Source organism: Electrophorus electricus, chromosome 6 (assembly GCF_013358815.1).
Source record: "Electrophorus electricus isolate fEleEle1 chromosome 6, fEleEle1.pri, whole genome shotgun sequence".
NCBI lineage: Eukaryota > Metazoa > Chordata > Actinopteri > Gymnotiformes > Gymnotidae > Electrophorus > Electrophorus electricus.
The window spans coordinates 29,496,146-29,519,533 of record NC_049540.1 but is presented as its reverse complement, the minus strand read 5'-3'; the positions used below and the strand labels follow the sequence as shown (position 1 = coordinate 29,519,533).

Sequence of the window (23,388 nt, the reverse complement as noted above, 5' to 3'; positions counted from 1 at the left end):
AGGAAGTGGTGACAGAGGGTACAGGAAGTTGTGCTTACCCACAGTAGTGTCATTCCCTACAGTGGCTAACACCATGAAACAGTAAGAAAACAGAGGAGTGTGTGATTCTCACCAACACCCATTCTCTCTCTCAATCTCTCAATCCATCTCTGCCACAGACAGACACAAAGACACCTTAACCAGAGTCTGCACTGAGAACAGTACTTCTGTCCTGTTTATGTGGATCCTCTCAGTAACAGTAGGCTCTCATGTACAGGATGTTCAAAGAACACAGAGAGAGGGAAAGAAAGGGAGGGAGAGAGAGTGACAAAACAGAAGAAAGATAAAGATAGAGGCAGGCAGAAAAGGAAGCCATTTTAGGATGGCAAGCACATTCATATGTCAGCTATGGCAGCAGATGAGTCTCTCTAAAGCCAAAAAGACTTATTGCTTCCTCTCTCCTGCACAGGTGTGCACATGTGTATCCTCACCTGACAACCCCTACATCAGAATAACGTAAGAGACTGTGGGAGAACCATAACCATCTGCAGTAACATTGCTGCAGCTCTTAGAATGAAATCTACGCTTTTCATTTCAGAAACCTATAAAAATGTGTCTGTATGTGCGCATGGTGTGATTGAGAAAGATACACAATGGAAACCAAAGCACCCACAGACATGTCCGCTGACTTCACAGAGTAGGTGCAGGCTGTAATCAGTGCTGGACATCCATCAGCTCTCTCAGGTTTCCACATCAGCAGGTCATGCCTAAAACCACAGTGCACTCAATGGCAGTGTCTCCTGCTTTACATGACCTGAGGCAGAAAATGAACTCAACAGAGAACAGCCTCCACAGTTACCTTTTTTTTGTAACTGCATACGTTCATTTAAGAGTGAACTGTGTGCGTCCGTATGTGTGTGTGTGTGTGTGTGTGTGTCTGCGCGCGTGCATGTGTGTGTGTGCGTGTGTGTGCGTGCGTGCATGGTTGTGTGAGTCACATCTAGAGACATACTTTGGCCCATGTTTCCCAAGCACTGGTATGATGTCAATTTTCCACAGTACTGTGTGTTGTTAAGGCTGAAACTCTTAAACCACGATGGTGACGGGTGACTACACAGGAACTCTGCCGATTCGTCAGAAAAAGCCCTGAATGTCTAACATGCAGAAACTCAACCTTTATCCCACACTTCTGGCCAGAAACAGAATGGGTTTGTGCCTTTTTCATTCATTTCATTATTGGCTTTTATTGTTTTTTCCCTGTCTTTTATTTTTAAAGCACTTTAAATTTCCTTTAGTATGAATTGCACTATATAAATGCCTTGCTTTTTTAAGTAGAAGATATGCACACACATGTGCAAATGTACACACACACACACACACACACACACACACACACACACACACACACACACACACACACACACACACACACACACACACACACACACACAACCAGCTTGTTAAGATTTCACACAATCCATATGGGATATATTACAGTATGGTATATTACAGTACAATCCAAGAGCTAAACAGAGTATATTGAAATGCATTTGTTATAACACACACACACACACACACACACACACACACACACACACACACACACACACACACACACACACACATACACACACACACAAACTGACTATGATGACCAATACTCTGATAAAAGTAAAAAGCTCTTTTGTCAGCATTAGACTGAAAACAGAGAACTCAAGCAGCTTGCCCAGGATCCAAGAGCAGCATTTGACAGGGTATGACAGAGGCCTTTCTCTGAACCAGCTCCATGATTACATCATGGGACCGAAAACGGATTCCAGTAACTAACAGACCTGAACCAGTTCAGGGATGTTCAACACCCACGACTGTGCGTCAATAAAGCTTCCTCAATCTTATCAGTAATCCCCATGATCCTACATGAAAACAGCATTATTATTCTTCATATTATTATTATTATTATTATTAGTAGTAGTAGTAGTAGTAAAGTCTTTATTGCTTTATGCATATTCTGGTTTATTTATCTGATCTTGAGTTTAGGATTGTTCTACTGGCCATATCTTACTGCTCTCATGCAAAACATCTGTTCAACTTCCACATGTTTTGAAGAAAAATATTCTAAGCTCTTAGTGGTCCAAAAACTTACTTCTGTTTCATCATTAACACACAGCCTAGAGGCATGGTTGGGTTCTGAAGGTTCACAAGAAAGACTGGCCTTCCATTATTTTGATCAACACTCTTTCCTCGATCATGTAAATACCAGGAATCATCATCACACTCCCAGAACACTCCTGTGCAGTGTGAGAAGCAAGTCAGGGTGTGGTCAGGACACAGAGGAGCATTCCTGGATTGGTCAGCAGGACACATATAGTTTTAAAGTAAAAAATAAAAAAATAAAAAAATAATTCACTGGTCTAAAAAAAACAAACAACAAAACTAAACAACCCACATACCAGTGGAGGAATATCCTGTTGCTGAGAATATATAAATCCCATAAGAGGATATGCCCTTTACCCCATATATGTCCATTCAGTTCAGAATGCCTGGACATTTCCAGTAAAGGAGAACTGCTCGGTGGGCCACACACACACACACACACACACACACACACACACACACACACACACACACACAAACAAACACACACAAACACACACACTTACCACACTCTTTGGCTGCCTTGACGCACAATTCTTCTGCCACATAGTCTCCAGGTGGGTACGTGAGAGTGGAGCATTCGCTGTTGTGCTGACCTTGACCCTGGATGCAGTAGTACAAGTGAACCTGCAGGACATCGCTAGACGTTGGTTTGAGTGATACCACATCGCCATTCTGTTGGGGCGGACTGGGACACGCTGACGTCTCCATGGCTACAAACTCAGTCCAGGCCATGTGGGGTCACACTGCATCATCCACCTGTAGGGGGCGTTGCAGACAAGATGATGTTAATTTGGAATGTGGCCAATGCAATCCGCATTTCACACGTTCTTCAGTCTGAGAGCAGAGAGGGAGGGGCCCATAACCTGTACAGGACCTGAGGGATTCTCTAATGTTACATAATCTCTGTGACCCTGGTGTGACGCATGCAGAGTCACTCCACCATTCAGTGCAGTTTCCCCATAATTCAGCCAATCAGGGATGATCCCCTAAACTTCAGCCAATCAGGGTTGATTATCCATATCATAAAACACTGCATTTCCCTGTGTCTCGTCTGCTGTAATGGTCGTGCAGCAGTAGCAGGGTAGCAGGGCCTTTGTGGATAAAGCACACATTTCACTTTTCACCAACCTCAGGCCAGAGAGACAGACAACTATAGACACACAATGGCTACACTTACATGCAGCCTGATAATCCGTTAATAATCCAACTAATAGTTTAACTGACATTGAACATGTCGGTGTATACACCTCTACTGGAACAGACTATTCCAACTGAGGCCATTCCAGTTGAACAAGGTAAATAAACCAGTAAATACTCCATTAAAAAACAGAATAGTAAACATGTAGATGTATCTGTATCTGATTACCATACTGATCATAAACATGTATTATGCTCTTTACATGTGTGTTTGTGACAGTTTACAATGTTAACCATGCAGGGAGGCAGGACTGGGTCTGCGGTTCCAGAGAAGACAAAGTTTCAAAATTTAACTTTAAAAGACTTATAAGTAGTTAGCAAGCACGATTGCCATAAAGTTTGCAATAACGAGCTGTTCAGACAAGTATATAAGCAAACGGAATGGGTGGGTTTACACAAACTATAGAGCAAATGAAATATGTTGCAGAATGTTCCAGGACATGATGTCAAGCCCTCTCCCCTTTGTTCATAAGCATTTACATTTACGGAATTTAGTAGTCACTCTTATCCAGAGCGACTTACAAAAGTGCTTTGTCATTTACTCATAGAATATATCCAAGTACAGTATAGTAGGTTAGAATTAAACATACCAATGAACTAGAATACTGTAGAATACAGGGATGAATGCTGAGACATAGAAGTGCAAAATACATAAGGTCTATCTTAAACAATAAGTGCTATAAACAATAAGTGCTAGAGTTTGTTAAAAAGCATAAATAGTGCCCTAAATAATGACTCTACTCTTCGGACAGCAAGTGGGAGTTCATTCCACCATCTTGGAGCCAGGACAGAAAATAGTCTCGATGCTTGTCTTCCATGAGACCTGAAGCAAGGTATTTCAAGCCGAGCCGTACTTGAGGTTCGAAGTACTCGAGGTACTCATGTATGAAGGGGCTGGTCCATTTTTGGATTTGTAGGCAAGCATCAAGGTTTTAAATCTGATGCGTGCAGCTACAGGGAGCCAATGAAGGGAGCGCAGCAGTGGAGTAAAGTGTGAACTTCGGAAGATTGAAGACCAGTCATGCTGCTACATTCTGGACAAGTTGTAGAGGTTTGATGGCTCTTAGAGGAAAACCAGCAAGTAGCGAGTTGCAGTAATCTAACTTTGAGATCACAAGAGACTGCACAAGCACCTGGGTAGCTTCCTGCAAAAGAAAGGGTCGAATCCTTCGTATGTTACAAAGGAGGAATTCGCAAGACCGGGTTAGATTAGAAACATGAGCTGAGAACGACAACTAGTTGTCCAAAGTTACGCCCAGGCTACGGGCAGCTTGGGATGGTGATACCAGGGAGTTCTCAAAGGAAGCAGTGAGGTCATGGTGAGAGTTGGGAGTACCTGGGTTGAACAGAAGCTCAGTTTTACAGGGGTTGAGCTTCAAGTGGTGGGCTGTCAGCCATGACGCAATGTCAGTTAAGCATGCTGAGATACGTCTGGAGACCTGATACGTCTGATGCCTGAAGTACATTCCCCTCAGTCTGCAGTAATGAATAAAACCATCGCAACAACCGAAAACTCAGGTTGTTACATCATGCTCCTTGTTGTGGTAACATTTACGCTAAGTGGTCCTTTACACCTGCGCATAATTTTGGTTCTCTGGTCAGACACAGAGGGGTGTATCTCTGGTGATCTGGATGTTTCAGAACATATTTGGTTAACACTGAAGGCACAACAAAAAAGGCATCGTGATGAACATGGACCATAGACTGTGCACAAATGGACTGAGCAACAGCAGATGAAGTGAAGCCACTACATGTCTGCCACCCTCTAGGGGCTGGCTGCAGTACTACTTTAATGCTTTCCCATGTGAGTGAACAGCTCAATGGACAAACATCTATGGCACATAGCTACAGCTATCACTACCACACAGCTACATCTCTTATGCACAACTACAGCTGTCACAAACATCTACAGCTGACAACTACAGTTGTCACACACACACACACACACACACACACACACACACACACACTTTCAACTAACACATACAAATACAGTTGTCAACTATAGATGTTACACACAGACATACAGACATACAGACACACAGACACGCAGACACAACAGCTGTCACGGGTGCATGTTTTGTGTCTGCTTGAGAAAGAAAGAACAGCAGCAAAACAGTAACAAAAAAAGAGACACCTCGCCACCCCAGCAGAACGCCGCGCCACCCCAGCAGAACGCCGCGCCACCCCAGCAGAAGCAGGCCTGTCTTGACCTTGCGATGTACTTACCTGCTAGCTAAAACTGCCTCCTCTGCCCTCTGATAGGAAGACTACAATACCAATAAACAGACACTAGAAAAACAGTAGTTATTAGCTGTGTAGTAATTCCCCTTGCAGGTATTAACTGTGCAATTATTCCCTGGGCAGTTATTTGCTGTGCGGTTACTCCCTGTGCAGTTCTGAAGATAAAACATCAAAGTGAAAAGGACTGCAAAAACAAAATGTGAACTTTAAATCCTGGTATTCCCCAGAACACATTTTAGTTCTGCAAGAGGGGAATGTGTGTGCGCGCGTGTTTTTACATGTTTGGGAATTACAGCATTTACTGTGTTTGTTACTTACAGTAAGAATGTATCCAAAACCATTCTTGCTCTTTTACTTTCTCTCTCTTTCTCTCTCTCTCTCTCACACTCACACACACACCCAACCCCCCCCCCCCCCCCCCCACACACACACACAAACACAAAGATGTAAAGAACATCTCTTTACCTCAAACCTAAGAACTGTACAACAGGAATTGAAACAAACATTATATAGCCTGTGAACCAGGAAGCAAACCACCTCTTATTCCCAGAAACGAGTATCACCAGTTACCCGCAAATGTCCAGCACAGACATGCCAGTCTACACACTAAACTCCCCCAGTCTAACCACTCAGTCCTGCAGTTTGGAGATAGAGAGAGAAATAGACATTAGATCAAACAGACACAGTGATTGCGGAAATTTCACAATAGGTTTGTAGGGTTGGCCGTGGTGGAGAGTAACCTCAGCACATACACACGCACACAGTCTCCTCAAGAACCAACTACTCACTTTTTGAACCTATTACAGCATTTAATGATTAATGGAATACAACTGTATTTCAAAAGGTAGTATTTTACTTTTAATCATCTTGCTTGTTTGTTTACCATATCTATGCACATCTATAAATATTCACCAGAAGAAACACTGAGAAACAAACATTTGACAAATAACAAACTATCTGGGAAACAAACTGATCCATGTGTTAAACAAATATTTTAAATGAGAATAAACCAGCAGGTCCCTGTTCAAAAGGTAGAGGGAGAGACAGAGAGAGAGAGAGACAGAGAGAAAGAAGGAACCGAGAGAGAGGGGGGAGAGAAGGTGATAGGGAAAGAGAGACAGAAAGAGAGGAATGAGAGAGGGAGAGATGAGAGCAGGCAGAGAAGGAGAGAGAGAGAGTATGAGAGAGTGAGAGGGAGAGATATAGAGAGAGAGGGAAAGAGAGAGGCCAGTCTTACAGCAGCATGAGGAAGCAGTGACCAGTGACCAGAAAGACTCAAATGTTGGGAACGTAATCTGGCCACAGTTCCTAGAGGGCTGTAGGAACAGGAGTGTTACAGAGACAGAAAGACAACGGAGCGAGAACGCTAGACATAAACCAGAAAGGCTGGAAATACTGAGAGAAAGATCGAGACAAAGACAGACCAAAAGAGACGGGGGGGGGGGGGGAGGGTGAGAGAGAAAAACTGAGTGAAGCAGAGGAAGAGATAAAGAGAGACACAGAAAGAGGTCAAGAGATAGAGAAAGAGGTGAGAAAAGTGTCTTCTGGGAGGCATCAGAGTGATGTGTGTTGGTGGGCAGACCCAGTTCTGCAGATGAAGCAGATCCCCTCTCATAAGGACCACCGCTACACCACCCCACCATGCCACAGATCTCCATCACACACTGCAGAGCAGCTGCATGCAACACCTGTGAAAGCCTGTGGTTCTTCTGCACATGACAGTTACACAGACATCTCTACACCCCACACGGCTGGCTCTCAGACACAGGGCTCACTGCTGGCATCTATAACCCAGATTGTTACATTACATAAACCCCGCACTGCCCAAAGATGCAGGAGTCCAATAAACGTAGGGAGAGGTTTAACCAGGAACATTTTTCTACAGAAACTACCCCCCATGCCCTTTACACCCCGGTGCAGTGCCCCCGGTGGTCGTCATATGGCTTCTGCAGTGAGACTGCAAACTGCAGGAACAGGAAACGAAAGCCTCGTGCGCACGAGCACACGCGCGTGGACACGCTTAGACATTTACATGGACACGCATATATGTAAATGCTCCAGTACATATATACACTCCTGTATCAGTTTAGAAATGACACTGTAAACCCTCTGTTTCCTGGAGTTGTTGATGAGCAGACTGGCGTTATTTTTCCAGGCCTTACCCTCAGTAACTGAGTTACAGATTAGTTACAGTCAGTTACAGATTTAGCACTTTGCCTCGGTCACAATATGAGGACAACATGTCCTCTCTGCAAAGCCTGAAAGGCAAAACTAAACCAGGTTCTAAGTATGAAGTTACCTAGCTAGTGCTCTACACCCAGAGTCAGACCATACTGAACATCATACCCAACAGAGTTTAGTACGAGACTGCAGTGTGCTAATGGTAGCAGGCACAGCAAGGTTAATGTCTGAGCTGCAGGCATGAGACCCTGATGTACAGAGCAAGTTTTGGGCAGTGAGAAAAAATAGTGTAGGCAGAAGATCAACCTGCAGTGACGTTCAGATCATTCGTACCGTGTTTCATCAACCACTCCTATAGAATTCAAAGCGGACACTGCCACACGCCCCCACTGGGACTCTCCAAGGACACATGGCAAACACACGTGTGTTCTCCTGCAGAACACGTTATGACAGGTGGCCTCTCTTCAGTTTGGTGTAGAGTAGTTTGTCTCCAAAAACCAAAGATAGAGCAGTGGGTTTGGTATTACATCTACTGCACCACAGAAAAGACAGAAAAGATCTGCTCAGGTTAGCAGCGTCACATGAGCAGACTACAGCAACCAAGCACATTTAGATGTTCTCCAGTTTCTCTGAGGATCTCAGACACTCAGACAAAACAAAGCTTGTACTCAGGACATTTTCAGAATTCCACACCATCTCAACCATGCAGTATAGGTCGAAAATAATTAAAATGAAATTAAAAAAATAAACACTATCCCATTTTTACGCAAATCTAGGTGTTCGTTAAACACGTATCTGTGGATTGTGACCCTGTAGGGAAAGCCATAAAGCATCAGCCATTAGTGCAGCTGGGTGGGGACATCCCCATAAATCTCCCCCAAACGTCAGGCTCTGTTCATCCTCTCTCAAAAACAACCACGTCAAAGACATCCGGCAGTCAATGCAGCCCCGAGACAATCTCACGTCATTCAGTGAAGCACATGGCTTCACCGCCACGTACGATCACAGGGGGAACCAGGGGAGAGGAAACTGTCCGAGTAGGACCCCCCGAGTGGCAGGTGATGGAGGCAGAGTGTGCTCGTTCAGCTGACGCAGCAGCAGGCTGGGCCCTGCCCAACATATACCGATGTGTTCAGACATGACCTGTGTGTGGGATCTATGTGGTCACGTACAGTAGATATGAAACGCCAGGTTCAGTTGATATGAAACGATTACACAACCTCACTGAAAATGTCAGACATTTTTCCATCTTTTAAATGAGAACATGCAACTAATGAAATTCAAGAGACCAAACAAAAAACACAATAATTAAAAAATAAGAAACTGAAGAAAAACAGATATTTTATACAGAAAATAAAAATAAAATGAAAGAAACATTCAAAATGAGGAAAAATTCCTTAGTGGAGTTAATAGGAGTTAATGAATCAGATTTGGTTTGCTAGTCAACCCCGACAGCTAGCCAACATTTTAGTTATAGTACCCTATTCGTTAAATCTCACCAAAGACACACTAATGCTGACCGCAGCTTCTTGGGCAGTGGTAGCTCAGTGGTTAAGGTACTTTACTTGTAACCAGAGGTTTGCTGGTTCAAGCCCCACCACTGCCAAGTTGTGACTGTTAGGCCCCGAGCAAGACCCTCAATTACTCAAGTTGTACTCTGTCATAATTGTAAGTCACTTTGGATAAAAGGTAAACGTATAACGTAGTGTTCTATTTTATCAACAGATGAAACCATTTAAACTGTCTGGTCTAGATTAGCAGGTGAAGAGTGACAAGCAGAGATCTGATGCATTTTTCCTGTGGCGCTGCAATGGTACTGAGACAAAAACAGCTCTTTTTACTGGTATGCGTGGAGTATGCGTGGCAGACAGTGTGATGCACCTCACCACTGCCCGTACACACCGAGTAACCGACAGCCCCCTATTCACACCTTCAGCGCTGCTTCATGCTGTGTATTTGTGGTTTTCATGTCTAAGGCCGACTGACTACAGTGCCACGAGACCTCTTCTCCTCCACGTATAAGCTCACGAGGGGAAGGGTCATGCTAAAGCTGAAATTGAGAGGTTGGCGGTATCCAGACGACAGGCAGGTTTATGCACCTGCAGCCAGAGCGTGGCCGCTCAGGTCACACCTCAGTGCCTACTGGGATCCTTCCCCACAGCTTACATATTCATCGCAACTCAAATGTGGAGGAGGTCATTTTTAGTAAGCCACAGAAACAACTCTCCACTCCGAGTGATAAACACACACAAACACGGTGGCCCTGTGTGTCTGGAGTGTTATCAGAGTGGATTCAGACGGGGCAGCTTGCTGACGCCACCTTATCTCAGGAGCAGGGCAGCAGGGAGCCTTCCACTATCACTCACACACACACACACACACACACACACACACACACACACACACACACACACACACACACACACACACACACACCACACACACACACATACACACACAAACACACAAACACACACAAACACACACAAACACACACAAACACACACAAACACACACCAGCATGGGCTGAGCACAGCGGCTAGGGCAGAGTCTTTCAGAGTATGTCAGCTCCAGGACAGGGTTTTGGAGAATACAATGCTCACCCACATCTACCATGCTAAGAAACTATATACAGACACTCCAGATGTACATGCGTTCAAATATAAGTGTGCATATCTGCATGCACTCACCCACAGCATGCATGACAATGACACAGTCCTTAAAAACAGAGTGGCTGACGAAATCAGAGGGTTTAGTTATTCTGTGTGCAGTCACTATGATCCCAATGTCTCTACAATGACAGCGTTACAACTACTGACACTTAAATACATTCTTCAAAAAATGTGTTTTAATATTCTTGTTTATTTTACTAAATCACTGTTGTGTCATCACTGTTCCTTCTTATATCCTTCCAAGGGCTATATTAATAAAAAGCACTATTATAATAAAAACACCACACAGGATATCATGTGCATTCTGCGGTTTCTTCAGAACAGGAAGTCTACCTAGCTATAAACCACATGGCTGTAGCCTTCACCCACATCTGTGACGCACTAATTACACCCCGGGTTTATGAACGTCCAGCGGACTGCTAAACGCAGCAGAAGGGAAACGTCACCTGGTGTTTCCAGGCATGCCGTTAGGCTCCCCCTGCACGTGTCTTTCTGGCACGACCTCTGACATGCTCCTGTTTACTGACAGTAGAGAATTAAGGCTGCACCTGATGAGTTTTATTGGCAGACTGTGGAAAATGAGGAGCATTTCTGAAGTCCTATGATTCTGTACATGCAGAGAATAAAGACTCCTTCAGTCCATAGTCTTCCTCACACTGCAAGGTGGAAGGTGAATCATGCTGCATAGGATCTCCTTAGATGCATCTGACTTTTATTAAAGTTGCCACTCACACTCTCTCTCCCTCTCATTAAAGCTGCCAGTCCCTCACCTCTCTCATTAAAGCTGCCAGTCCCTCACCTCTCTCATTAAAGCTGCCAGTCCCTCACCTCTCTCATTAAAGCTGCCAGTCCCTCACCTCTCATTAAAGCTGCCAGTCCCTCACCTCTCTCATTAAAGCTGCCAGTCCCTCATCTCTCTCATTAAAGTTGCCACTCCCTCATCTCTCTCATTAAAGTTGCCACTCCCTCATCTCTCTCATTAAAGTGCAAATTTTCTCTTCACTCACACAGAAACACACACACACATATATATATATAACAATTAGAGGCAGACACACTCTTTCCATGCACCCACCCTCTTTCAGTTCCCTCTTGGCATATTCACAGGCTTAAAGGCTACTCTTGTTTATTTAATTTCCATGGCAACATTCCTGTCTGTCCTATCCTTCCATAGTCTCTATTCCAGCCAATCCCTAATGTGTATGGATCTGGTACAGTTTCACTGCTGAATTGTCTGAATGAACATTACACTACAGTTCCAGTCTGCTACTATGTCTTCCTGTGTGTCTGCTTGTTGTTCTACATGACTTGGCAACAGTGTTGTAGTTTCTTTTCCAGTTCCTCTTTCTTATAAGACATGATTCTTTTCACAAGGCCTTTGTGATTCTCACTCTTACTCTCTCTCTCTCTCTCTCTATATATATATATCTCCTCTCCATCTCTCCTTCACTCCCTAACCCTTCACCTGTTCTCACGCTGCCCCCTCGGTTTGGCTCTGTGTGTGGCCCCATCACTAGGGCAGCATGCTGGTGCCTGCTGAGAGAATGAACCTACCACAGTGCGTAGCGATCCTCAAACCAACCGTATCAGCACATCAAAAAAACAACAACAAAAACGTCAGGCGCATAAAGAACATTTGGCTCATAAGTCTATTGTTTAGTTTGATGTCAGACATGGATACACAACAGAACAGCTCGTATGTCTCTTCTATCCACACAGTGAATCAAAGTTTCCAGAAGTGTGACGTCAGCAGGACAGCTAGTGATGCCCAGCCAGAGAATGAGCTAGTCTACAGGCTGCTTTGACTAGCCCATAGGTAAATCAGCTAGCCTACGATCTATTTAGTGAGCTTACAGATCAGTCAAATCACTTATAGGCTACTTCGTGGTGAAAAGGCAGACCACGGCCAGCTTGGACTAGTGCTTTGGGACTCTGCTATTGTTTACATCGAAGTCCACTCTTCAGTTCTTTTCTTCCACACCGGAGCAGTTCGTCGTACCTCATCACGTTGAGGTTAGGGAATGGAAACTCCTCTTTCCTCTGGTCTTGCTCCATGCTATCGAAAGCGAAAGTGAACTTACTATGGAGTCGTTCTCGTAAATGGAGGCTAACGCGAGAGCGCTCCGTTGAAATTTGTGTGACTGTCACATGTGCGATGCCGTGGAGCGACTGTCCGCCACAGCTCCAGTAATTTATTTTTGTAACATACCGAATGACACAAGAGAAAACAATGTCCAACTGTCTTACAGCAACTAGTGGTGAAAACGTCCGCCAACTCTAAACTTTAAAAGAAGGGGAAGAGTACCCTGCATTGATAATGTGAGAAGAATGCATGATGTGTAGCAAGGTCCGTATTCCGCCGCCTACTAAACATAATGATCAACCGACCAGTAAACCCATATTCACAGTAGAAAATCAATAATCAATAAATGTATACAACAGTTGTTCTAAAAAAATGTTTTAAAGCCGCTGCATTTAGTCCAAAAATATGTGGTAAATGTGCAACAAAGTACTGGTTCTGAAACGAAACATAACATGTAACAGATATAATTCATTACAATCGTTGCAATAATCCTTTTATGGGGATAATGATTTTCCCCATATTCTTTGCCTTGGCGAATTAATTCAAATTAATTTTAGAAACGTTACATTGAACGTAAATCTGAAAATTTTCCTTTTTAATTATAATGCAAAGATCTCTACACCTAACATCTTCTAAAAGGCTAATATGCCTAATGACAAAACACTAGGTAATAAAGTTTAAACGCCTCGTTTTCGTTAAATTGCAACTGTGTGTTCCAATAGTTTTGTATTTATTCCCGTCGCTATAAACACATTTTGTATGCTGTACTAGGTAGCCAGCCAATTGGAAATCTCGGCACAAGGTTTTGAATCTACTTGCTGTTTATTCCACTTTTTGCGTGACTGTTGCCTTTCTGATAATGAAATGAGAAACGACCGACGTGACAGCTACAAGACACAACGGGCAGCGTGCTCCGTCACGGGCTGTCGCCTTAGTCAAGTTTATCTTCGACTCACAACTCTACTCAATCCGACATTACTACACTGTGTACGAATCAGAACATTTACATCGACACTTACATCTATTCTCTCGTTTCGTTGACACCATTACTGTATGACTCGTTACGATAGCTGACAGTGGTAATCTACTTCAGCTAGGTTATCGTAATGACCGACACAGTCCACAGCTAGCGCTAATGTCTCTGCATACTTACAAGTTGGTTAAGGCTGAATTCTGGGTGCGCAGGACTCCTCCGAGATCACTCCTCTAAAGTCGTAAAGGTTTCATAGCATGACGAATACTCAGGTGACCCTTCTGAAGGTATCTGAAGCTGCTCAGGGCTCCTATAAGCGAGCTACCGTCTCACGGCGGCGCCTGAGGGGCTGAGCACGGTTAGCTTAGCACGCTAGCGAGCAGCTCGGTTACCAAGTTACCTCAGGAGTTAGCTAGCGAGCCTAGCCCAGCCCTGCTCACCTGCCTCCTGGGAGGAGATTACTCTTCAGATAGCGGACTTGTCATTTTAAGAAGCCAGCCGCTGAACAGTCTCTGACCAGAATAACCGACATAACGGACGCAGCAGGCTAACTAGACTTGCTCAGGCGGACATCTCCATCATCTGCTCCCTCTTTCCCGGCTGTCCAGAGGTGAATGAAATTTGTCCGAACACCCCGAGGCCGAGCGAGCCTGACTAACGCGGAGTTCTTCGCGCGAATACCCGTGTCTGCGAGAAACTGCGCGCGGCCGCTCAGCACCAGCGCGTAACGTGCCACAGCGCGCGAGGACTGGAACGCGCGACAGCAAGTCTCGAGCTTCTTCCACGGGCGCCGCGGGTTCGGTGATGGGCGGAGCCAAACTTCTGGCGTGACAAGCCACAAATGAGAATAACTTAGCGACCAGTGCATACAATACACCGCTTAGATGTTGCTTCTTACAGAGTACAATATTAGTTACAATAGTTCGTTTCTCACCCTATAATTAAAAATAAAATTATGAATTTTGTCATTTAGGCTAATTTATTAAACGTTATACTTTAGTTCTTCGATTCAACGCAAGAACAGATGCACAGAAGGGAAACCGACGGACTAGAAATAAAGACGCTTCTCTGCTACGGAGACGAGTGTGCGTTGGGTACGTTGGGGTAATGGTCAGCTCCGGTACAGAGCTCTGCCGCCCCCTAGAGGCCAACGACCACGGTTCCCCAACATCGAACGTCTTCATTGTCCTCACTAGCCGGGGTCGAAAGGGTCTGCAAGGCTGGATAAAGTGTGAACTCAGTTTTAATGAACACCTGTTAGCCTGTTAGGTATTGGCGTGCGACAGCCACGGGTTCAGTGAAATGAAAACACGGTAAACAATGCCCCCCCGGACAGTTCAAAAGAAGGATCGGTAATAACTTCGCATGGCATATTGAAGTCTGAAGAGCAGAACCTTTATTGGCGATAAGAAGTATAAAAGTGGTAGCCTCTCTGTGGTTTGCTCTCCAGACAACAGCTTTGTCGTGTCTTTGATGGTGTTCAACAAACATGTTCTGTTTTTATACCACTTTGGGTGCCGTTTCCTCTCGGATGCAGTTGAAAATACCCTGCATGACCTGATTAAGAGTGGAAGCTCATTGCCCGTCAGATGGCAAAGCTTAAGGAAGTTGGCGTTTAATTTGCTCCAGTCTGGTAAGGCTTGGCTCCCCGACACGGCCGCGACAGTGGGGATGTCTGACTGCTGCCTGGCCTTGAGGGGAGGGGTGGGGTACTTTGGATTAAGAACTAACTGTTGAAATAAAAAATACATTGTGGATATTTTGTGATGTTCATACAAATGTCCCCGCATATAAACAATGTGCATGTGTAAGACGTTTACGGTGTACTTTTATCGGTTAAATTGCTTTCTTATATGAAGCACGGATAACTACACTCCCGCGTGACTGTCACACGCGCTCCTCGAGGCTGAACCAAGACGCTCGTGCCACCGCTGGGCTGAATTTCCGCGTGTAAAATTCTAAATGAACTTTGGACTTGTTACGTTGACCTTCAGAGCGCCTCTCCTCTTCTGCACTGTCAGTCTGGTTTGTTCGTGAACCGAGTTAACCAAGTTGAGTAAAAAGTTTTTTTTTTCGTGTGTACCATTGGAAGGAGGTTTATTACCGAACACAGACAGGACAGAAGCGAAAATAAACTAAAACTGACAAGAAAATACCAGTAGTTGTTCCACACGCTGTGCACGTCCAGGGCTGGTCGATGTGCGGGTGGCAGGTCCGGTTTGTCCCTGCGCCGAACGGTTGAACGGACACCTGTTCGTCATCCTTCTGTAGTGAACTGTGGTGTTTAAACAATACTCAGGTAAAGCGGTGGTGTTTAAATACGCAGGTAGGCTGTGGTGTTTAAACCATACTCAGGTAAGCTGTGGTGTTTAAATGATTCTTTGATTCTTGACTGGTATTAATGGGACCAATGTGTGCCAAGAAAATCTACCCCACACCATTACACCACTGGCAGCCTGAACTGCTGATACAAGGCAGGAAGGATCCATGTTTTCATGTTGTTTATGCCACTTTCTGAGCCATACCATGGGAATATCAACATCCTGGTCATCACCTCACCCTGGCATGCAGAAGTGTTAAGTGCCACTCACTTCTTGTTTTGGAATTACTCACGTCTACAAGTTACAGTTTAACGCAGGACTAGGAATCCAGTTTAATGGATTTTCTATATTCACATGACACATGTGTATGAGATCTGCAATGAGACATAGTGAAAGACGAATGAGACACAGATGAGACATAGTCAAAGGAAAAAAAATCTGTGGTTACAGTTATTCTCCAGTGACTGGAACAGTTCTCACCCCTAGGTCATTACACACCTACATCCATAAGCGGCAGGACAGCACAGACACTGTATTTCTGATAAATCAGTATTTTTCAAGGTGGAGGTTAGTAAGTAAAGTACCTTGACGTGACCAGAAAAATAGGTGTATATGTGTGATATTTTGTTTTTAAAAATAATTTCTGCAATGACTGGCAGACAAAAATCACAAAAGAGTCATTATTATTTGATCATTAATCTATAAACACCACAGTGTAAATTCAGTGTCTAAAAGGACTAAATATTCCATGACAGAAAAGAGAAGGAGAAAAAAGTGGAACAGAGAGAAATCAGAAAAAGAGCAATAAAGAAATTGAGACGGGTAGGGTTAGAGAGAGAGAGAGAGAGAGAGAGAGAGAGAGAGAGAGAGAGAAGAAAAGGGAGGGAGAGAGAGAGAAGAAAGGAGGGAGAGAGAGAGAGAGAGAGAAGAAAAGGGAGGGAGAGAGAGAGAGAGAAGAAAAGGGAGGGAGAGAGAGAGAGAGAGAGAGAGAGAGAGAGAAGAAAAGGGAGGGAGAGAGAAGAAAAGGGAGGGAGAGAGAGAGAGAGAGAGAGAGAGAAGAAAAGGGAGGGAGAGAGAGAGAGAGAGAGAAGAAAAGGGAGGGAGAGAGAGAGAGAGAGAAGAAAAGGGAAGGAGAGAGAGAGAGAGAGAGAGAGAAGAAAAGGGAGGGAGAGGTCTAGGATTTCAGAGCCCCCCTCAGGTCACTGTAGAAGGTGACAAGTGAGCTGGCCATGGCGGTGTCTACGGCTGACTGTGGAATCATGCCCCTCAGGTCAGTCTGGATGTAGCCGGTCAGTAGACTCTGGGGGGCGCCATCTCCTTCCCCGCCCACAGGTACACAGAACCAGCCGCACGGGTGGTTGAAGCCCCTCACACAGCTCTGCCTGTACTCATCGTGGCTCACACTAACACCTGAGCAAAACAAACAAACAAACAGCTGTTCATGAAGAACACTTTTTAGCTGTACTTCCATTAATCCATCTGTCCATTTCATATATTAGTTCAATGCTAGAAGTTAATTTTATCCGAGGAGTGCCACCAGTTCTTACACTGCCCACTGAATACATCAGACTAAAGTCTCCCACATGTCTTGACCGTTAGACTCTTGTGCTTTTGTTGAGCTCTTAAAAGAACAACTAAACTGCTTAGGCATGGGTTTCATATGCAGTTTGTGTATTTCTGGACATGCAGAGTGATCATGTGACCGCCTCTCACCACAGGACAGAAGGCCGTTCTGATAGTCTGTCGTGTAGGAGAAATCCACAAACTCCCGTGGAGCGATAATGTTCCACAGCTGTCCTGCAGTCATGTACCGCATCACACAACAAACCTGCAAAAAAAACCAACAAAAAAATGAAAAAAAAAATAAAATATATATATATATATACACACACACACACACACACACACACACACACACACACACCGCTTACTGTTTCTTTAATAATTTTACCTTGTCAATAGTTTTTACAATGTCCATTGAAGTCATCAGACTGTCCCACTCCAATCTATATGGTCCTGGTCGAATATAATCCACTATTCTGTTTGGATTCTCCTGAACGACTCCCTGTGCTTTGTATCTGCAACAGACCATCAGCAGAGAATCACCAGAGTACCGGTTCAGTTAGAAGCAGCTATTAAAGAAAATTTAACAATTAAATACAATTAGTCTATTGGTTACTAATAGTCTTTATAACTGCAATAATTTTCTGATGTGTCATCATGAGATGATAATGTATCTTTTACAAGTGATTTCTATATCATATTGGGTTTGTCAGTACACTTTGTGATCAAGGACAGTGAATACCAATGACTTAACGCTCCACAGAGGATGGTGTTTCAATAATAATAAAAAATCCGATTTTTGTTCAAGAATTATGGAAATAAGTTTAATAAAGAAGTTTGGAGATTCACTGATCTCCAAACTATACCCAAAGGGTATACAGTTCAGTTAGACCCATCCATGCACTAATCGGTTCCCTGTAGTTTCCGTTATAGAGCCGGTGAACTCACAGGAAGCCACTGAACTCCACTGATTGTTTCCTCCACACTTTAACATCTTTCTAAATAAACAGAAATAGACAGATAAACAAACAAAGTAGTACGACTCAGGCTAACAGGTTTGGCAGCTTCTCTGGAAACATTTGCAATAATTAAGAACCTCAGAAGCAAAAAGTTCATTAGGATGGTCAGTCTGGTATTCACCCTCTATGATCAGTTTCTTCCTCATGTACAATGACTATAGTCATAAAAACTCACCAACTCTCACATCTGAGATGTTTTGGGTGAATTACAGCTATAGAACTAATACAACTTTGTGTATTACAGCTATAGGGAACTAATACAGCTTTGTGTATTACAGCTATAGGGCACTAATACAGCTATGTGTATTACAGCTATAGAGCACTAATACAGCTATGTGTATTACAGCTATAGGGCACTAATACAGCTATGTGTATTACAGCTATAGAGCACTAATACAGCTATGTGTATTACAGCTATAGGGCACTAATACAGCTATGTGTATTACAGCTATAGCACTAATACAGCTATGTGTATTACAGCTATAGGGCACTAATACAGCTTTGTGTATTACAGCTATAGGGCACTAATACAGCTATGTGTATTACAGCTATAGAGCACTAATACAGCTATGTGTATTACAGCTATAGGGCACTAATACAGCTATGTGTATTACAGCTATAGCACTAATACAGCTATGTGTATTACAGCTATAGGGCACTAATACAGCTATGTGTATTACAGCTATAGGGCACTAATACAGCTATGTGTATTACAGCTATAGGGCACTAATACAGCTATGTGTATTACAGCTATAGGGCACTAATACAGCTATGTGTATTACAGCTATAGAGCACTAATACAGCTATGTGTATTACAGCTATAGGGCACTAATACAGCTTTGTGTATTACAGCTATAGGGCACTAATACAGCTATGTGTATTACAGCTATAGAGCACTAATACAGCTATGTGTATTACAGCTATAGGGCACTAATACAGCTATGTGTATTACAGCTATAGGGCACTAATACAGCTATGTGTATTACAGCTATAGAGCACTAATACAGCTATGTGTATTACAGCTATAGGGCACTAATACAGCTATGTGTATTACAGCTATAGGGCACTAATACAGCTTTGTGTATTACAGCTATAGGGCACTAATACAGCTATGTGTATTACAGCTATAGGGCACTAATACAGCTTTGACCACCTGGTGAACTCAGTTTAATTACTAAGGCTTTCAAAAGGTAAAAGGCAGCTATGTCTGAGAGAAAACTATTAGCTGCATATGATGCAAAAATAGCTGTGAAAGTAATGGAAACGGTCCCATGACTATATCTCGTCAGAAGGTGCTTTCTTGAATTCACGAAAGGGCAGTACTTAACTCAAAAACACATAAATAAATACATAATCTAACCGTGTAAAATAATACATACCGATTTCTTTGCTAATCTCCATTCATTCTCTCCGAGGTTGTGGTAAGATATAAGGGTATTTTCCAGTCTTGTCCTCAGTTCATTTACTTCTTGCAAACTTCCCATTTTAATCCCGTAATGCTGACAGAAATCAGTTTTTTTTAAATAGGAGTATTGAGTATAAAGCAGACAGGTTATGGATACGGCGCAAGCATTCAAAAGCCTAAAGGTATATAGTAATAAACTCTTCACGAACGGTCAGTGTGTTTTTCAACATCCCGGAGGCTATATTAGATAGACGCTACTAACCAGACCTTTAGCCATTTCCTTATCTTACGCAATAACAACATTAACCTTAAATATAACCGGATAAATCACAGGACTACTATCTGACCATGTAAAAGTTAAACACTAACTTCTGACAAGGTTTTACCCTTCAGCAATTACACAACGCTAATTTAAGTCAATGTGGATAAAAACGTCCCTTTCTATAAGCATCATTATATAGTTTGACAGCTTTAATTTGGCATTTCTATTAGAGGAAACACGAATCAATAACTGTTCCTTTGGCTCATATATTAGCAGCCAATCAAGTAAAGGTCCCACCTCCATAAGCTATTTTCTGATAAATGATTCGCCCTCTGTCATGAGCGACACTTAACCGAGGAAGCTAATTGGCCGCGGTCTTCTCGAACGTTCTTTGGTCACATACCCGCTTCCAATGGTGCAAAAAAAATAAATAAATACAGCACCACTAGGGGGCGAAAAAAGACAACTGGGATATTTATTCATACACAATGAATACACAAATCACACAAATCGGGTATAATGCGTTTTTACACAATTTTTCTCTAATAATTAATTAAGGTAAATTGAAACGCCAATAGTTAGGTTAAATTCTATACCTCTGAAATCACTAAACAAGGCATAAAATACAATGGTAAGTGTTAGGATACTTCAGATCACAGAAACAGCACTCTTACATCCCTCAGCACTAACCACAATCTGCACTATGAAGCAGCAAGTGATTTTGTCATCGAGGCAGACACCTGGCCAACTCCTTCTATATTCTTAAGGTATTAAATCATGACAACAAAACAGTAAATATGGTGTTTTCCCTTTTGTTGTCTAAAAAATGTCCACAGAAAAACTGAGGGGAAATTCCATTTGTGCATGTTGCACTTTTGAAAGGGAACCTTTCAACACCTACATCTGGCCAGTATGAAAATAAAGGCAGCGAAAGCCTTAATCTTAAAGGGGGTTTCAGCTGAGGTCCTTTCCACTGTCCCATTTAGAAACACGCAACTTAATATCATGTGCCGGTTGTTTTTTGCCTCATAATAACAGTAATACTTTCTCTTCCATCCCTGATCACATGTAGATTTAAAGTTACAAAAAAAAATTCACTGAATTGTTGAAAAATGTCAACAAACAAACCCACATACAGGTGGAGGAATATCCTGTTGCTGAGAATACAAAGAAGTGTTAAAGTCCTGTAAGAGGATATGCCCTTAACCCCACATCCGTCCATCCAGTTCAGAATGCCTGGACATTTCCAGTAGAGGAGAACTCCTCGGTGGGCTACACACACACATTCACATTTACATATACACTCACACAAACTCACACTCACTCTCTCCTTGGTGAAACCTCAGATGTTCTGATTGGTGAGCAGTTTCTGCATTCTCTTGATCTTGCGCTTGTTTCTGGGCATGGGCTTGTCATACAGGCCGCTTTTCAGCAGGTGCTCTTTACTGTGGTGCACTTGCGCACCATGCTGCAGCTGGAATGAGCACAGAGCCTGCAGCGGCCTCAGAAGGACCTGCACAGAGAGAGTGATGCATGGATCACACAGGAAGTCAGTGAACACGGTGCCTGTTTATTTTGCGGTTCTGGATCTGTAACAACCTCTGGAATGGCTTGGTTTCTCTCCATAATGGACAGAGTGACGGCAGCGCATTCTAACGTGGACAGGCACATGTTGGTGGGCTGAGTACGTATCACATACTGACTGCAGGTGGCACTGTTTAACTGCACCTAAAAGTCAAGAGCATAGACTGTCATAACAGTTCTTAACATGTGAGAAACCTTATTCAGAAAAAGGGTATAAACATACTAAACACAGGTGAGGAATATCTTACAGATGTCTCTTCTTCACTGAATGCACACAAATAATTTTCACATTTAGAACTGAATTTGCCTTCTAAGTTACATTTGGCACCTTAAGTTACCACACTGAATGTAACTGACCTCAGTGCACACGCAAAACTTACTGAGTACTAAGCACACTTTAGTGGCTACAGACAGTCCTCTCTAGCAGTATGTCAAGGTTTGAGCTACACTGCTTGCCATCAACTCTGGCCATCAACTCTGTAGTTGAATCTGTTTTAAGTGCTGTGCATATGCACACTTACCTGCTTGGGTAAACGGAAAATAGAGTTTCTGAGGAATATGTCCTTGGCCTGGCTCCAAGTACCATCTATAATAATGACATTGTGTGGTGGCGTTGTGAAGTCCTTATCCAGCTCTTCCAGGTTCTCAGCATCAGATCCAGGATACAGAATGAGTGTGTGGCTGTCTTTGCACACGGAAGCTAGCTCAGGGTGCCTGATGAGAGGTTTACTTTTACTGAGTACTGAGTTTACCATCCTCAGTACTCAGTACTATGCAGACAAACTGAAACCCAGAGCATGGGTGACAATGTTTACTGTGTTTTTTTTTTGTTTGTTTTTTTAACTGTGAGAATGTACCTCTCTTCATTAAATCTTCTTCCGACTAGAACTTTACATTTTCCTTTCGGTAAGCAGGCTGCAAGCAGCGGGACAGTGCGGAGCACGCGACTCTCCTGAAGTGCAGAGCACGGTCATAAGGGGAACACAGTGATATGATTAATGTACTGAGCTGTAAGATCATCCCCCGTTATAACGGATGTCAGCAGCAGAGTCTGTGAGAACGGCTTCACTCATTACTGATCCGGTACTACAGACCTCTGCAGGGTGTTGCACAATATACAGGCAGGTCGACACCTCCAGGGGGTCAGCTGGCAGGAACGGACATAGGCAAACCTTTTCTGGACGGCTACAGGTGCAAATATCATCCATGTTAGCAAAACGTTAATGTATTTGCAGTGCATCGGACAAGTCGAGACTGTAATATCCCTAAATGCTCATTTAAAATGAATAACTTAGCTACTAAAGGCAACTGGTAAACTAGCTAGACAGCTAACTAGCTTACATGACACACACATCAAGAAGAACGACATCTAGGGATTGCTTCTAACAGTCTTAGTCTTTTATAACTACTAATTTTATTTAGCCGTATTATAATGACTCACAAAACGAATCATAACAAGACTGCTCGCGGTTAGCACAAAGCTAAATGAAACGGCAGCATTGGCTAAGCTAAGCTAGCTCTGAGGAGACTGAGGTACTGGATAAACTCACTAGCAGTGTAAACAAGTCGGCCGTCTCTCACTAACTTCGACGGGCAGCTCCGACAGGTCTGCAAACCCTGCAGGCTCTTCCTCCGTAGAAGGAGACGCGGCGTCTCCGCTAACGGGACACTCGGACATGTCGCTCGGCGACGGGACACCGGAAATGACGACATGTCTCCGCGCCCGCATCGACGGGCACGCAGGAAAC

At 43.5% G+C, this 23,388-nt stretch overlaps 3 protein-coding genes across 6 annotated transcripts in view; all 3 read right to left on the bottom strand.

Annotated features, from left to right (window-relative positions):
• jak2a (Janus kinase 2a) overlaps positions 1 to 14,257 on the bottom strand; it is a 33,060-nt gene extending 18,803 nt beyond the window's left edge. The window contains exons 1-2 of one of the 2 annotated variants that reach the window (XM_035527024.1): positions 13,667 to 14,257; positions 2,640 to 2,892 (exon numbers count right to left, since the gene is read on the bottom strand). In XM_035527024.1, coding sequence (XP_035382917.1) covers positions 2,640 to 2,868 — 229 coding nt within the window. In that variant the 5' untranslated portion in view covers positions 2,869 to 2,892; positions 13,667 to 14,257. The remainder of the gene's footprint in view (positions 1 to 2,639; positions 2,893 to 13,666) is intronic. The other variant, XM_035527025.1, reaches the window with a different exon arrangement.
• Positions 14,258 to 16,906: 2,649 nt separating this feature from the next.
• Positions 16,907 to 20,306, bottom strand: stard4 (StAR-related lipid transfer (START) domain containing 4). 2 transcript variants are annotated; one of them, XM_035527393.1, is made up of 5 exons: positions 19,769 to 20,306; positions 18,319 to 18,368; positions 17,759 to 17,885; positions 17,521 to 17,635; positions 16,907 to 17,217 (listed from the first exon to the last, which is right to left on the bottom strand). In XM_035527393.1, exons 1-5 carry the CDS (start codon positions 19,871 to 19,873, stop codon positions 16,982 to 16,984), a joined length of 633 nt encoding a protein of 210 aa, XP_035383286.1. In that variant the 5' UTR covers positions 19,874 to 20,306; the 3' UTR covers positions 16,907 to 16,981. The 2 variants fall into 2 exon arrangements, with proteins under 2 accessions (XP_035383286.1, XP_035383287.1); XM_035527394.1 differs by lacking the exon at positions 18,319 to 18,368 and having other exon boundaries at positions 19,769 to 19,858.
• A 204-nt stretch (positions 20,307 to 20,510) lies between these two features.
• On the bottom strand, positions 20,511 to 23,384 carry dtwd2 (DTW domain containing 2). 2 transcript variants are annotated; one of them, XM_027021559.2, is made up of 6 exons: positions 23,191 to 23,384; positions 22,735 to 22,825; positions 22,498 to 22,592; positions 22,162 to 22,354; positions 21,656 to 21,784; positions 20,511 to 21,569 (listed from the first exon to the last, which is right to left on the bottom strand). In XM_027021559.2, the coding sequence occupies exons 1-6, from the start codon at positions 23,367 to 23,369 to the stop codon at positions 21,399 to 21,401; spliced, it is 858 nt and encodes a 285-aa protein (XP_026877360.2). In that variant the 5' UTR covers positions 23,370 to 23,384; the 3' UTR covers positions 20,511 to 21,398. The 2 variants fall into 2 exon arrangements, with proteins under 2 accessions (XP_026877360.2, XP_026877361.2); XM_027021560.2 differs by having other exon boundaries at positions 23,226 to 23,368.
• Between the last annotated feature and the right edge of the window lie 4 nt (positions 23,385 to 23,388).

Excerpts from the sequence above, each read along its gene's own strand:
- dtwd2 (XM_027021559.2), bottom strand. The coding sequence starts at position 23,369 with ATGCGGGCGCGGAGACATGTCGTCATTTCCGGTGTCCCGTCGCCGAGC. Across the intron at positions 22,826-23,190 it reads CCGACTTGTTTACACTGCTA|CCGTCCAGAAAAGGTTTGCC; the intron begins GTGAGTTTATCC and ends TTGCACCTGTAG. Across the intron at positions 22,355-22,497 it reads AGAAGATTTAATGAAGAGAG|GCACCCTGAGCTAGCTTCCG; the intron begins GTACATTCTCAC and ends ACCTCTCATCAG.
- stard4 (XM_035527393.1), bottom strand. The coding sequence starts at position 19,873 with ATGGGAAGTTTGCAAGAAGTAAATGAACTGAGGACAAGACTGGAAAAT. Across the intron at positions 17,636-17,758 it reads TTGTAAAAACTATTGACAAG|GTTTGTTGTGTGATGCGGTA; the intron begins GTAAAATTATTA and ends TTTTTTTTGCAG. Across the intron at positions 17,218-17,520 it reads GAACGGCCTTCTGTCCTGTG|GTGTTAGTGTGAGCCACGAT; the intron begins GTGAGAGGCGGT and ends TGTTTTGCTCAG.